The 13,783-nt window shown below is 49.3% G+C and overlaps 5 protein-coding genes across 5 annotated transcripts; 3 read left to right on the top strand and 2 right to left on the bottom strand.

Moving 5' to 3' along the window:
* Positions 1-20: 20 nt before the first annotated feature.
* On the bottom strand, positions 21-1,279 carry BO87DRAFT_420099 (isopenicillin N synthase family dioxygenase; the record flags this gene model as incomplete). Its single annotated transcript, XM_025626988.1, has 3 exons — positions 21-795; positions 846-914; positions 963-1,279. Coding segments are annotated over 3 exons (1,100 nt in total), but the record flags the coding sequence as incomplete, so codon positions are not given.
* An 822-nt stretch (positions 1,280-2,101) lies between these two features.
* On the bottom strand, positions 2,102-3,628 carry BO87DRAFT_431137 (uncharacterized protein; the record flags this gene model as incomplete). Its single annotated transcript, XM_025627577.1, has 1 exon — positions 2,102-3,628. The coding sequence occupies one exon, from the start codon at positions 3,626-3,628 to the stop codon at positions 2,102-2,104; it is 1,527 nt and encodes a 508-aa protein (XP_025474275.1).
* Positions 3,629-4,681: 1,053 nt separating this feature from the next.
* On the top strand, positions 4,682-6,249 carry BO87DRAFT_450074 (uncharacterized protein; the record flags this gene model as incomplete). Its single annotated transcript, XM_025628393.1, has 2 exons — positions 4,682-5,270; positions 5,323-6,249. 2 exons carry the CDS (start codon positions 4,682-4,684, stop codon positions 5,847-5,849), a joined length of 1,116 nt encoding a protein of 371 aa, XP_025474274.1. The 3' UTR covers positions 5,850-6,249.
* Positions 6,250-8,564: 2,315 nt separating this feature from the next.
* BO87DRAFT_345967 (arabinan endo-1,5-alpha-L-arabinosidase) lies at positions 8,565-10,163 on the top strand. Its single transcript, XM_025620884.1, has 4 exons — positions 8,565-8,854; positions 8,904-9,380; positions 9,440-9,525; positions 9,576-10,163. Exons 1-4 carry the CDS (start codon positions 8,585-8,587, stop codon positions 9,709-9,711), a joined length of 969 nt encoding a protein of 322 aa, XP_025474273.1. The 5' UTR covers positions 8,565-8,584; the 3' UTR covers positions 9,712-10,163.
* A 744-nt stretch (positions 10,164-10,907) lies between these two features.
* Positions 10,908-13,509, top strand: BO87DRAFT_463506 (Zn(II)2Cys6 transcription factor). Its single transcript, XM_025629239.1, has 4 exons — positions 10,908-11,227; positions 11,302-11,338; positions 11,398-13,045; positions 13,097-13,509. The coding sequence occupies exons 1-4, from the start codon at positions 11,142-11,144 to the stop codon at positions 13,246-13,248; spliced, it is 1,923 nt and encodes a 640-aa protein (XP_025474272.1). The 5' UTR covers positions 10,908-11,141; the 3' UTR covers positions 13,249-13,509.
* Positions 13,510-13,783: the final 274 nt, after the last annotated feature.

Raw genomic sequence — 13,783 nt, 5'->3', positions numbered from 1 at the left:
GTTGAAGGAGAGGGTAGTTTGCCTTCTTCATTGTTAGCTATATACAGCACAAGCTCATTTTATCTTCCCCCAATACCACTGCTACTTCTCATACTCGCCCAAAGCCCAGTCCAACAACTGCGGATACCACCGCCGCCCGACATCCTGGTGACTCATGACCCGGTGTATAAGGGTGCCTTCGCCTACCCGTCCCTTGAATATCTTATTGAATGTCGCCTCCGCATCTGACCTGACTTTATCATCCTTGATCAGATCCTTGATATGCGCCGGGATCTCAAGGGAGATATTCTCCGCCGACAAATCCAAACTCATTCCTTGGAAGACAGGAATCGAAAATCGCGGTCCCAGCGGCGCACCCTGCGCATCAACAAAATTCTCTGCTTCCAGGTTAACTCGATGCGTTGTGGCCGTGCAGACTCCACCCGTGATAGCCTCAAGCGCACGACCGATATTAACGACCAACGAGTCCTGCATTGGCGGCGCGGGGATCCACTCCCCGGCTTTGTTTTGCACCTCGAGTCCGGTATGCGGTGTCGCTTGGAGCAAGAATGTCAAGAACTCAGAATCCTTATGGGCTCCGACGCCTTGCGCTTCGGATGGAGTAGTTGGAGGAGGATATTTGATCAGTTTTAGCTTTTGCTGCGTTGGATTCTCAAAGAACTGCTGCAGTGCTGTCGGCAGTAAATCCAGCGCTTCTGCGATGAGGATCCTGAATGCCTCGGCAATTGGACTCATCTCTGCCAGGTATGCCTCCACGGCGTGACGGAAGCCAGGGATGGCTTTCTCATCGGGCCACTGCGCTTGTTAGTAAATGATGCTCTACACATGGGATCTTCATGATGTACCTGATTCGGTCCTCTGATATTACGGTATAGAGGTGCATCTGGTGGCGGAGGAGGCAGCTCGGTCGCAAACTGCGTTCGTCAGTCCCGAATGATTTTCCGAGGTTGCGACGGTCGCACATCGAACTGTTCTCGATAATCGGTTTGACGGGCTGTAGTCTCCGCCCCGAGCCTGGAGTATCCCAGAAAATGCTTACTGTTGACCATTTCGATTTCCAGCTTCTTCTCGAGTGGCAGATCAAAGATGTGGAATGTCTTTTCAATCAGCTCGTCGCGCACCCGAGGCGCGATCGGGGCGTTGATGAGGTAAAAGAAGCCCACGTTAACCAAGGCATTGCGCAGATTGTCGAGGAACTTGGGTTTCTCCTCGGATGATGTTGCCTGGGAGTAGTCAAGAACGGGAATAGAAGTAAAAGACGTAGGATTGAGTGTCATTGTGAAGGTTGAGATAGGCTGTTGAGGGGTTACAGTAGATGCGGGGTGGTTTTATTGGAGGCGGTGGAGCAAACGGGTGCTTGCGCCATTCTCTGACTCGCTGACACCTTCTGCTGTGCCTGATTGAGCATCTCCATGCACATCACAGATTTTTTGAATACGTTGCAGATACTCAACATTTCGGTAATATGTGCTTGCAGCCATGCTTGGCTCGAGCTTTGCTATCGGGCTAGCAATTGATGGAGCTAGTCAAATATACACAGCCCTTCTCCGTCGGACCTTTTTCTTGCTAAACTCCAATGCCAATAGAAATACTGTCTATGGTTCTGAGATATAGAAGGTCTTGTCGGAGTATCAACTTCTAGCGTCTGACTACTTTTTTTCTTTTTTTTTTTTTTTTCAATACATCTGCAATGTCCGTCACACACTCCTAGAAGCCTCAACAAGGGAAGGGACGCCATGGATATATGCAGACTGGGCGGAAGAGGATACAGTGTGGTGCCAGATTACGGTGAATACCCCAATACAATAGGTTACTTGGTCGATTGCTAGTTTCCATTGATACCAATTAATTCGTTGGCCGAATAATCCGGTTACCCTAGATATAGGGCCCATGTGTACGGATAAACCAATGATGATTTATATAGCTAGGTACAACCCTCACGATGGCGGCGAGGAGTCTCATAACGGTTGTCAGAAGAGGTCTCCTGACCAATCTTCAATGGGGACGAACGCATATCTGCTCATGTATCAAAGAGATGATGAAGAGTAGTTACAATATGACCAGCTTGTGGCTATGAGGAGGGAAGGCTAGTAGACTCGTCCTACGCATCGGGCGTGCTGCCGCCCATGAAGTCGGACGCGGGAATGTCACTGAGAAAGAGGGTTCTGAGGAGTGCGACAGCCTTATCAGGCACCCAGTCCATTGCTGTGTTGTTGTTTTGTTGAAGCTCCCAGCGAATACTGACGTCTAGGTTCTGCCAGGCGGTTTCCATCTCCCGAAGGGCCCTTAATGCCTCCTTCGTGAACAATGTATTGATTGTTACCGAATTATTCACTTTAGATCTTTCCTTTAGAAAGGCTAGAAGAACAAATGCAGGAAATTGCCAAGGCGTATGGTTCCTCAAACATGGTGACAAGGGTAACGTTAGTTCCATGATCGAGGACGGCCATGGGGAAGGAATGGGCATACTGGGTAGATTAAAGATTGTTCGACAAATCTCGGCAGTTGTAATCTTGACTTCCTTGGGTTTCCACATCATATAGCGACCCATCACCCATTTTAGGAAGCTTTCTCGGTGGAGAATGGGATTCTCCTCGTCTAGGTTCCAGTCTCGTTCAATTACAGGTGGCGAGGGGGGATCGAACGCGCCGAAGAAATCTTCATCTTCGGCCACATGAGCCTGGATAGCCGGGGGCTCGGGAGTTGTCTGCAGAAAAGGTCCTTGTTCTTCACGCTTGAACTGGACTACATCATCCTCAACCATTTTAATGGATAGCTGGATCCGTTCTCTTTCCGCACGGATGGCGGACTCGATTTTGAGTGACAAAGCCTCGGTCCCAACTAGCTTGGCGCGCAGCTGCGTCCAAAGGGAGCCTTTTTCGTTCTTATGGTGGAAGGGGTGCAGGAAAATGGGGTGTTCTTCGGTGTGTTCAGGATGGTAGCCAGCAAAGTCTTCTGGAAAGTAAGCCCGCGTCTCCTTTTCTTCCTCTGCTTGGAGAAGCCCTTGGAGAATGGATGGCTGCATGCCGTTTCCTGCAAGGATAGCCGCTTCCCATCCGCGTCGCTCAGCTCGCCAGCTGTTCATGTCCGCCTGCACCTGATTGAGCTTCTGGGCGAGTTGCGTGGCAAAGTCGTTACTCATGGTAAAGGCGAGGTCCAGTCGTTGAAGATGACTGGCATACTGAGGTAAGAACAAGCAGTTTTCAGGTTTCGTCGTCCTGCCTTGCAAATTCATTAATCTGTATAGGGCTCTTGTGTCGGTACGAAGCAGCAGGCTTTCATGGTTCATGTTATAGAACATGTCATCTCGTTTGAGCCATAGCTCATTGGTAGTGACCCCAATGATTGCGGTGGGTGCCGTCAAGTCGTCTATCACTGGACAGGGAGGAGGTAAAGACGTGAAATGTTTGAGAGATGGCATGTTCTGGTAACAATAGTGTGGTGGAGGGAACATCCGTATGATGGATCCTTGCCCCTTCTCGGTAGAGTCCCGTTTACCTCTTTTGGCTACATGGGGTTTCGAATTGTCATCATTTGAGGTGTTTCCCTCTATCGAATGCTTCCTAGTCGGATGAGTGGCCTCACCTAGTTGGGATGCAGTGGCGGTCGCCTTACGACGATCCATCATGATGGCTGGATCTTGTGGTAGTGATCCCTGTTGGCCCGGTGTGAGCTGTTCGGCAAGCGAGTAGGATGAAGAGCGCTGACTTTGAAGCAGGAAGAGAGGCCTGTACGCTTTTGTCTCTGGGAGTTGGGAAGGAAGAAATGAGGGCTCCCAAGAAGACTGGGTGAGGGTACCCAGGGATGGGCTTCTGAGTTGTATTTGGCCTGGAGAGCTGTAGGAGAACCGACAAATTACCCACACGGTTTCTGATCTTTTGTATCGAAAGAGAGAGGTTGCAGAAGATAATATATAAATGATGATGACGGCTCGGTAAGGGACATCATAGGCCTTCTCCTCACCAGCCAGATGATCAGAAAGGGAGATGAGAACTGCTCCTGACTCACAGCACTACTCAACCCCTTGTCATATCCTTCTTCACACCAGGCTCTGAATTCCATCAACCAATTTCTTTGGAGGATTAGGAGATAGCTTATGCGCACCGTACGCTCAACTTCAAACTAAAACTCTAATCTTTTCCTATGAATCAAATCCGAGGATGAACATCGCTGGTAGCCAGATCTGAGTACCAATGGACTCTTAAGTCCCGGCAGTGCTTTTATACTCACATTACCTCATATCCACCTTACTTTCAGTTGATCTCACTCGGCATATAATGCCCAAAACGTGTGTTGCGTCCTCAGTGCCATCGCCCCTGAACCAGAGGTCTTCTACCTACAAGCACTGTTTCCTTGACGTTGACAACTTTTAGATCACTTGGAGCAAGTACTCTCTAGTGTACTGCTCACTGGGATGTTGGTCTCCCAACTAGAGAGGCTGGGTGTTAGAAGCTCTTATTCACTTCGTCCTACAAGTCTCGTGACCGAGTAATACCTGCAAGAGCAACACGCTGCCACTGACGAACTCTACTTTGACAGCGCCCACAACTTCTCCCAGCTCACCTGAGCATCTTCCCTGATCTTCTTTCTCGCTGTCAACTTGAGCATAACCCCGAATCATCTTACTGCATCTTGGTTTCTCTTCGCGTTCTTCTTCATCGTATCCCAAGTCACATACAAGATGAGTTCTGACCCTGAAGTCCAGGAGATAACCATCTCCCCCAAAGCGGACACTGATATCCTCATCAAAGAATACACTAGGGATTATAAGGGTGAAAAAGAGATAACAAAATGCGTTTTGATGAAAGTTGAGCGCGAGAAGTTACTTGAAGCTGAATACTTTCGAGCAATGTTTGGTCACGGGCGCTGGCTCGAGTCAGGAAGTCAGAAGATTACCCTGGAGGAGGACAACTGCACGGGCATGGAAGTTCTCCTGCGCAGCCTTCACGGCACCCTCCAGGACATGCCTCTCGATTCTGTTACTGTTGCTGGGACGTGGCACGTTATAATGTCCTGCGATAAGTACAATGTTGATCAGAAAAGACTGAGTTCATGGTTTGAGACATGGTGGAAGCATGAAAGCCAGAAGCAGACCACCAAAGATCATTACATTGAGTTTTCTAGGGAAATGATGTACTCGTGCTTCGTATTCGACTATGCCCATGGATTCCAATCTGCCACCAAGGAGCTGGTGTATGGGTCCATCGGTCACATCACCGAGAAGAATCCAACTGACATTAGGCGGATGCATTTGCCCCCGCGCATCATCCGTGAGTACTTGACTACCTTACTTCTCAATGGGCTTCTAACTTTCAACTTCAGAGCAGGTCAACGCGGCTCGTGGTCGGCTTAGAAATATTCTTCACAAGGGGTTATTCGAAACACTGGGATATCTGGTCAATAATGGGACGTGTTCCTGTAAGGAACTCACTACCTTTGAATACTTGCGGCAGCTGGCCAGAATTGACGTCTGGCCGCTGGAAGACTGCATGAAAGCCGAAAGTATTAATCAGATGCTCGAACGACTGCGTTTGTTTGATGCAACGAAAATGCGAAAGCTTACGGACCCTCTGTCTGGAAAAGTGAGACCGTGCATTCGTTGTAACGCAGCTTGGGACGCTATCGTTTTGCGAGCATCCAAAACAGTAGCAGAGTACTTTAATGGTCTCTGCTTGGACTGTATGGATCTCAGTAAGGATCTACGGTCAGATGGTGACAGAGATGAGGATTACTGGAAGCATAATGAGTTGAAGAAGTGGGATACCGGTTGCCGGGTGAAACATGGGGAGCCCACATGGTACTTTAGTTTCATGGGGCGCAGGGAAAAGCGCGGCCTTATCGGGGACTAGTGACTACCCTCCTTTGCTGTGGTGCCCTTTGGGCGTGGACATTGACATATTGCATCTGTCTTTTCTCAAGTGTACCCCACAGAGATTGTCCCACACCTTGATGAAGCCCTGCTACAAATGCAGCTGCCCTTGATCTGGTTCGTGTGTTGTGAAGATGGTTAATGCGCGTTTTTGCTTCGCACTCTTCGAATATGCGATGCAGTTGATTGATGGTGGAAGGGGCCTGTATTTAACACGTGCTGACATAGTGCACCAATGTACCCCAAGCCGTGGAATTGATATTCGCGTTGTTTTCAAGCAATTAGATATGGTACTATCAAATGGTAGTAGATCAAGGGCCCCAACTACATACAATAACCCGGTAGATGACCATCCAGCTGTCAACTGTAGTTTATTTCTCTTCTCCTTCTTGCGGATATACAGGGATATATTACAATTAAACAGGTACAATAATCCAGGAGGATTTATATAATAAGCTGTTAATTCAACAGGCCACTCTTAAATCTGAACTCTAAAGTTCCATGCCACCAAGCAAAGTCATATTGCATTTGGCACCTATATTAGAAGTCTCGCCACTGGATTTAAGGAAAAAAAAAAAAAAAAAAAAACTTTTTAAAAAAAAAAAAAAAAAAAAAAAAAAAAAAAAAAAAAAAAAAACTCGTTAAACCGAAGTATGTTCCGACAGTATGCACACTCTTGGCTTATTATGGGAGTAGCTCAGACAGCACTGCCCATCCAACCGCTTTTTATGGGCCATAAGGCAACCCATCCCGGATTTTTGCCCTATGTGGAAGGGTTCCGTGACTTCAGGCAATGTACCAGGACAATGCTACAATACCTAGTACCTCTGGCTTCAGGACCTCGGTACACCACATTTACTTTTCTCCCGCGTCCAATGACATATATTTCCGGTTCATCAAGGCTTTTACAGAAACCAGCCAACAAACTCAGAAATAATACAAGGCCCAGCTCGCGTCTTACTATCTACCCGATACAAGAATACACCTAGATACTACAAGGTTCAACCCGTGAAGAGCGCCCGTCAGCAATGTTCATCCCGGTGGGATAGCCACTCACGACCGAATCAGATGTAGATCCCTTCCTGAGACGTGAGATAATCCTTCCGAGTATGGCCATATGACCAGCTTCCCCGTGCGGACTTCCGCACGGAGTCCCTTATAATAGTGTGAGGATAGTAATTAGTTCTGATCGGCTAATGCATGTGCTGTGCAGGGTTGGGGATCCTTCCCCGCATTGCTCAGGTCATGCATGCCCAATGTTCGTGGGGTTAGGATAATGGGCGTGTGCTTAGAGTAGTGAGGGGACTATGCTGTCTTGTTGTATCCGACGGTGTCCGAGAGATGTGGCATGGCAGTGTGTAGATCAGGGATGTGATGTGATTAGGACTGCATTGAAGCTGGTGTTCTAAAATGCCTGGTTTGGGTTGGGTGAATATGGGAAGCCTCAGGCAGCAAATTTCCGCCTTCAAGAATAGTCAGCATTTGGATGCATTTCAACACAACGTCCTACATCAACCTCACAACAATGACTGAAGAATCGGTTGTGATTTTGTATCGGCCGGGAGTTGGATCATGCCCGCGGAATCTCCGTAAGGACTCTCTCTTGACCTTCTCAAAAGGGATACCTGTGTTCTGGTACAGACCCTTCCAGTCCTCGGTTACGGCTCCACCCATCGCTGAAGAACCCCACTTCTGTTGTTTCCATTTACGGAGTATGTTTCGGTCTAACGCTGGCTTCTCCACCAGGAAAAGGACGTGTGCTCTCTCACAGCTTCCTCAGATTCGGGCGTGGTAGATGTGCGCTCACCAACAAAGGGCGAGTGATTTCATCTAATACCTGCGGACCTGCATGAATTACGCTTCCTACACGGTTAGAGACGTTTGGCATATGTTGGATGCGCTATCCGTCAGATGGCCTCAAGCTGGCGGGATGTGGACCAGAATCTCTGCAAATTTATGCCAAGATTCGCATGGGCCAATCGTGAGGAGCCGCGAGTGAAAGGGGCGCAGCTGAGACAAGATTTCTCTTCTCTTTCTGCCACTCGCACCTCTGGTCCCTCAGGAGACAGTTATTGATTGCCCCCTGAATGTCACCGGTTGATGATAGATAAGAAACAAACTGTGATCCAGATGGTCCAGTGTCAGAGTACGGCTAAGGCCGCAAACTACTCCCGCAGAATGGACAGTGACATGGGGCGTAGCTATAGGTTCCCATGTCGTGTGGTTATGCTACTTTGGGGGGGCTTCAAGACCGCGCTAGGGATGCCTGAACAACTAATGTTGCAGGATTGGTCTCCATCTCATCCCTGTCACTGACATCATATTACTCCTGGTAACTCACAATGGCTCTTGTATAGAGAGATTTGTCCATCACAATCCACGTGTTGGCCAGTTTATCCACCCAGTGTCAGCGTTGTCTGCACACCAGTTGTTTCATGCTGATGTACCAAATCATGCTACAGGCACGGTCATCGGCTACTAACGGTAGGTGCCTCCGGAATATTGCTGTTTCAAAATGCGCTTTGTAACTCTATGAAACGACCAAAGTATCACGGAGGTCGCTCCGGACAGGCGGAAAACACAACCACTTTGTCCACGAATCGATGAAGTAGTCTTCCGGTGGGATTGGTAGTTGCTTGATGGTTGTATATATAACAGTAGATCTGGATGCTTCGGATAAGTCATCCAGTGGTGACAGCGCCTGCCTTAATTGCCATGTATCAGCTCCTATCATCCATTGCCTCGGTCCCTCTGCTGGCCAGCCTCGTGCATGGCTACGCCAACCCCGGAGCATGCTCGGGTGTTTGTAACACCCACGACCCCGGTTTGATCCGGAGAGAGTCAGACGGTACATACTTTCTCTTCTCCACCGGGAACAAAATCTCCTATGTCTCTGCATCATCTATTGAAGGACCATGGACCAGTGTTGGATCTATGCTTCCGGATGGATCGTCCATCGATCTGGATGGCAACGATGATCTTTGGGTAACTATGTCTCACTCCAGTATAATCGGCCTATCTGACACTTGCCTAGGCCCCGGATGTTTCCTATGTAGACGGTCTCTATTATGTATACTACGCCGTGTCGACCTTTGGATCCCAAGACTCCGCAATCGGACTAGCAACGTCTGAGACGATGGAATATGACTCTTGGACCGATCATGGCTCCACTGGCATCAAATCTTCTTCTGCTAAGATCTACAATGCAATCGACCCCAACCTGATCTACGCCGACGGTACCTACTACATCAACTTTGGGTCGTTCTGGGATGATCTCTACCAAGTCCCGATGAAGTCAACCCCAACTGCAGCTGCCTCATCTTCCTACAATATCGCATATGACCCGTCCGGTACCCATGCAGAGGAAGGCTCATACATGTTCCAGTACGGTGACTACTACTACCTCTTTTACTCGGCGGGTATTTGCTGTGGATATGATACGTCCATGCCTGCTTCCGGAGAGGAGTATCATATCAAGGTCTGCCGTTCGACTTCGCCGACCGGTGATTTCGTAAGTATATCCGACATCTAGAGCAAACCTTAGATAGGCGGTGCTAATATGATGTCAAGGTTGACGCTGATGGCACGGCATGCACGGACGGCGGGGGCACGATGGTTCTCGAAAGCCACGGAGAGGTTTATGGCCCTGGCGGACAGTAAGTGATCCTGCAGCTGCCCCACCAATAGTCATGCTAAGATGGTTCAGGGGTGTGTATGATGATCCTAACCTGGGTCCGGTTCTCTACTACCACTACATGAACACCACGATTGGCTATGCCGATTCTGACGCGCAGTTTGGGTGGAACACGATCGACTTTTCCAGCGGATGGCCGGTGGTATAAGCAAATCAGCTGGCGCGAAGATGGATGCTGCCTACCAGAGGGTCCGCAAGTTGTATATAGGATTGCTGCTATTGAATCGGCCGAGATATGCTATATCGTTAGGTAGTTAGTGAAATCATGACTCACATGATTCAAATCGCGTGGATGCTCTGCCTGAGGCTCTAGTTTTCTTCAATTCCCATTCGGCTTTTAGTTTAAGCTTCGCTGCTTCTCCCCACCCATCCTTTCCCAGCACCAATGAGGACATTCATCTTTCCTCCACCACTCTATCGATGCATGTTTCACTTTGTCAAGCTGATCATCATGTTGCAAATTTGACACCCATCCAACTTTGCGATGTTTACCCCTTTGTGTGCGACAGAAGTTGGGACGGAAATTCACTCGTTCCGAGCACCGCGAGTCAGTCACATCCGCCCGGCGCTTCAGACTAGCCTACACTTGGTGACTATCGCGACGGTCCTGCTAAAATTATATATCTACATTTCTATCAAAGATATTAACCTTCCTCATAAAGTCGCGCTAACGTCCGGTTGAACTGGACAGCATGGTGTTAAGCTACGCTTGGCGCGAATAACAGTCACTCCACCGGTCTGACCTACCCCCCCCCTGCGGCCAGAATGCCCGTACATAGTTTCAGATGCTGAAATCGTCCTGGTTCGGATATTGTCACCTTCAGATTGCCGTTTCCCTTGAATATCGTATCCAATTCCTTCCATGCGCCCGGTCTCAGCCGCCGCCAAGATCATCGTCCTCGAAGTGATCTGGGAATCTATCTGTCTCATGCCACTATGATCGACTCATAATATACGATTGATGATTCTTCGCTTGATACGCATGCCGCGCACCTCAATGGACAAATTTGGGCCAATACTTCTCTCGCTGTTGGTGATGTTATGTGAAAGAGGAACAGTATCTGATCGAGCGATGGAAGAGGCCGTGCTACAGCAGGGAACCTTCCTTGGCAACCTAACAACCAAGATTATATATACGCTCGATATATAATTTGGCATGGACTGCTCCACTTGGCTATGCAGGAGTACTCTACAGTCGCTGCGATGCCTTCATGCGTTCCATTCTAGCGGCTTCCGCAGCGGTGTACACTTCTGGCTACTATTCAGTCTTCCTGTCGACACTGGCATAGAGCGAGTCATGCTCATCAACAGAGGAACCATCCATGGTTCAATCCCCGCGGTAGACACTTGTGCTCGTTACGAGGTGATTCTGTGGGTTTCCATTGTCGAATCAGAAAGGCAGTTCGGCAGTGGATAGTTTTCGGCTTTTCTCGCTTGCTCCACTCCCGAACCAACGTCAATCCGGGCCTCGTCGCGACCTGTCACCCCCCGACTATCGATCTCCCTATCCGGCTGATTCCCATTTCGCTTCGCATCCTCGCATGCTGTAGCCGAAGGACCCCGATGATGTGAGGCACAATGGCCGATGTTACGCAGGGGACCTCGCGTGGCGTTCGGAAACCTCGCAAATCCCGCGGCCGTGGATTGCGGGCCACTACTGGCTGGTTAGTCGACCAATCTTCCGAGTTTCTTTACTGCTAGTATTCCTTCTGCTGGACAGACCTGCTGACTGCCATAGCCTGGTTTGCAAGCGCCGACATGTCAAATGTGATGAGGTACGACGGCTCGGCAAAAGCTTCTTTTCCAAAAAATTCTCCTGCTGACATGGACGCAGGCTCGCCCACAATGCGGCCCTTGCGCCAAAGGCCAACGTGACTGTGTCTATGGGAGCAGCTATGAATCCGGAACTCCTAATATAGGGGATAGACAAACACCCATTGCATCGCACTCCTCTCCTCCATCACAGTTGACTCCACAGGTGCAGCTACACGAGCCCCTGCGAGTTTTGGTAGATGTCTGCGAGCATGAAGACGCTTCCGCTCACCGAGCGTGGGCTACGGCATCTCCAAGAGGGCAGCACAGCAGTGGCACGCCGCAGATTGGTCTACATCAACACAGCCATGTCTCTCCTTCAGCCTCGATTCACGACTTCACACCCTCTCCAGCTACAGATTCGACGGTATCGACCAGGCTTGCGCCCTTGAGTTGGTTCGAGCTTCTGGCCAATGATGCCGTGAACGCGGACCGAAACTTTTTCCTATCATCACCGCATCGAGATGTCAACCCCGCTTGCCAGGGATCAACAACCCATCTGTCGATCGCAAACCTTCAACCTCACAATGCTAGGGAGTGTCAAAGCTTCCAAGCAGCTTCTTTTGATCGTGATCCAGGTATCGAGAACAGGATTTCGCCTGCAGCCGAAGGCCACCCAAAGCTTCCCGATGACCCGTCTTCTTGGAGTACTTCCGCGCCCATTCAGTTATCCCAACAAGAACACCTCATGTTCAAACACTTTGTCCGGAATATGTCTAGTTGGTATGATTTCTTCGACCCGACGCTACAAATTTCAAGCAAGGTCCCACATTTGGCCATGAGAAATATAGGTGTAATGAAGGCCCTTCTGGCTCTCTCGGCACGCCATCTTTCCATCTGGCATACCTACAAAGGTTCGGGGGTTACTCCATACCGCGAAGATGGAAGAAGAATGATGGATTTTCCAGATGTCGATCGCAATATTGCAGTCCAGTATTACTACGAGACTCTACAGTATCTCAATAAGGCTATGCAGTATCCCAGCTACGCATACAGCCACGAGATCATTAGCACGTCGCTTCTGATCAGCACATACGAAATGGTGGATGGATCTAATCGAGACTGGGAGCGGCATCTGAAAGGGGTATTCTGGATTCAAAGATACCAAAACAACGATGGAGAATGTGGGGGTTTGCGTCAAGCCATCTGGTGGGCATGGTTACGGCAGGACGCCTGGGTAGCCATGCGGGAGCGTCGTCGAATCTTCAGCTTCTGGAAGCCTAAGCGACACATCTCCTCGCTGTCTCCCCCAGAGCTGGCCAGTTTCGTTTCATACATCCTTGGACAATGCGTCAACTATGCCTCACGCGAAGAGGCAGCATCTAAAGATATACAGAGTCGCTTGGAGAGGGGGAATGAGCTGCTCTATATGTTGCAGGAATGGCAGGATTATCTGCCACCGGAGTTCAATCCACTCCCGTGTGAGCAGGACGCGACCTTCTTTCCGCCTATTTGGGTCCATCCGCCTCCATACGCAGCGGCATTGCAAATACACAGCTTAGCCAGAATTCTGGTGTTATCACATCGTCCGACGGTGAACGGTTTCCAAGACTACCGGGCGGCCCAAAAGCTGCTTACTACGTCAGTGAACACAATTTGTGGCATTGCTCGAACTATACGCGAGGATAACCTTGCCGCCAGCCTCATGTCTCTGTATTGCATATATGGGGGTAAGATGATCTGCGTTGTCCTGGTATGATTTTTGCTGACCTTTTGTGCAGCTGGCATGAGCGTCCATACCCCTCATGAGCGGGCAGCGTTGCTCGAATTAATCGACGTCTTCGAGAATAGAGTCTGTTGGCCTAGATACTCATTACGCAACGACCTCGAAGCAGAATACCGCAAGGATGGGCTTTCTGGTGTCACGGCATAGAATTGGGTATTACAACAGATGTCCTCGGGTTCTGCTAGTACTTCATGGGAAAACTGGCATCATCCTATGGACACAGCTTAGGTGCCACAGCGATTGGGTGAAGCGTTACGCACGGCTGTCAGCTTTGTTATTTCCTTGCATTCACACCCACGCGACCGTCAGCCGTGCGATCACGGCGAGATCACCACGACAATTCCAGGCATAAAGATATGCCTCGAAACGTCTGTCAAAACCTTATAATTGAGTATATGTTCATAATCATAGTTGTATTACAAAACGAAGAAATGAAGGAATGAGCCTTACTGGATAACAGCATAACAACTACTAGCACTACTGTACTCGGTAACAACTATATATTTCGGAAAACTACTTTCACTTCCGACTGAAAGTATCCGAAACAATCAGCCCATCTACGATGCACGGACTGCACGCGATATCGGACTGTTACACGCACAGCATGCCAACATAATCTATCAACTGTCAAGAGTGGATGAATTGTCAGCGAGTGCCTCGAGTCGAGGCAGTCGATCGCAGG

The sequence above is a fragment of the Aspergillus neoniger genome, assembly GCF_003184625.1.
Source record: "Aspergillus neoniger CBS 115656 unplaced genomic scaffold BO87scaffold_59, whole genome shotgun sequence".
In the NCBI taxonomy this organism is placed as follows: Eukaryota; Fungi; Ascomycota; class Eurotiomycetes; order Eurotiales; family Aspergillaceae; genus Aspergillus; species Aspergillus neoniger.
This window is presented reverse-complemented; position numbering and strand designations above follow the sequence as displayed.

Bases quoted from the DNA above. Each gene is read 5' to 3' on its own strand.
- BO87DRAFT_345967 (XM_025620884.1), top strand. From the start codon at position 8,585: ATGTATCAGCTCCTATCATCCATTGCCTCGGTCCCTCTGCTGGCCAGC. The intron at 8,855-8,903 runs GTAACTATGTCT...ACACTTGCCTAG, and splicing joins ATGGCAACGATGATCTTTGG to GCCCCGGATGTTTCCTATGT. The intron at 9,526-9,575 runs GTAAGTGATCCT...AAGATGGTTCAG, and splicing joins GTTTATGGCCCTGGCGGACA to GGGTGTGTATGATGATCCTA.
- BO87DRAFT_463506 (XM_025629239.1), top strand. From the start codon at position 11,142: ATGGCCGATGTTACGCAGGGGACCTCGCGTGGCGTTCGGAAACCTCGC. The intron at 11,228-11,301 runs GTTAGTCGACCA...TGACTGCCATAG, and splicing joins TTGCGGGCCACTACTGGCTG to CCTGGTTTGCAAGCGCCGAC. The intron at 11,339-11,397 runs GTACGACGGCTC...ACATGGACGCAG, and splicing joins GACATGTCAAATGTGATGAG to GCTCGCCCACAATGCGGCCC.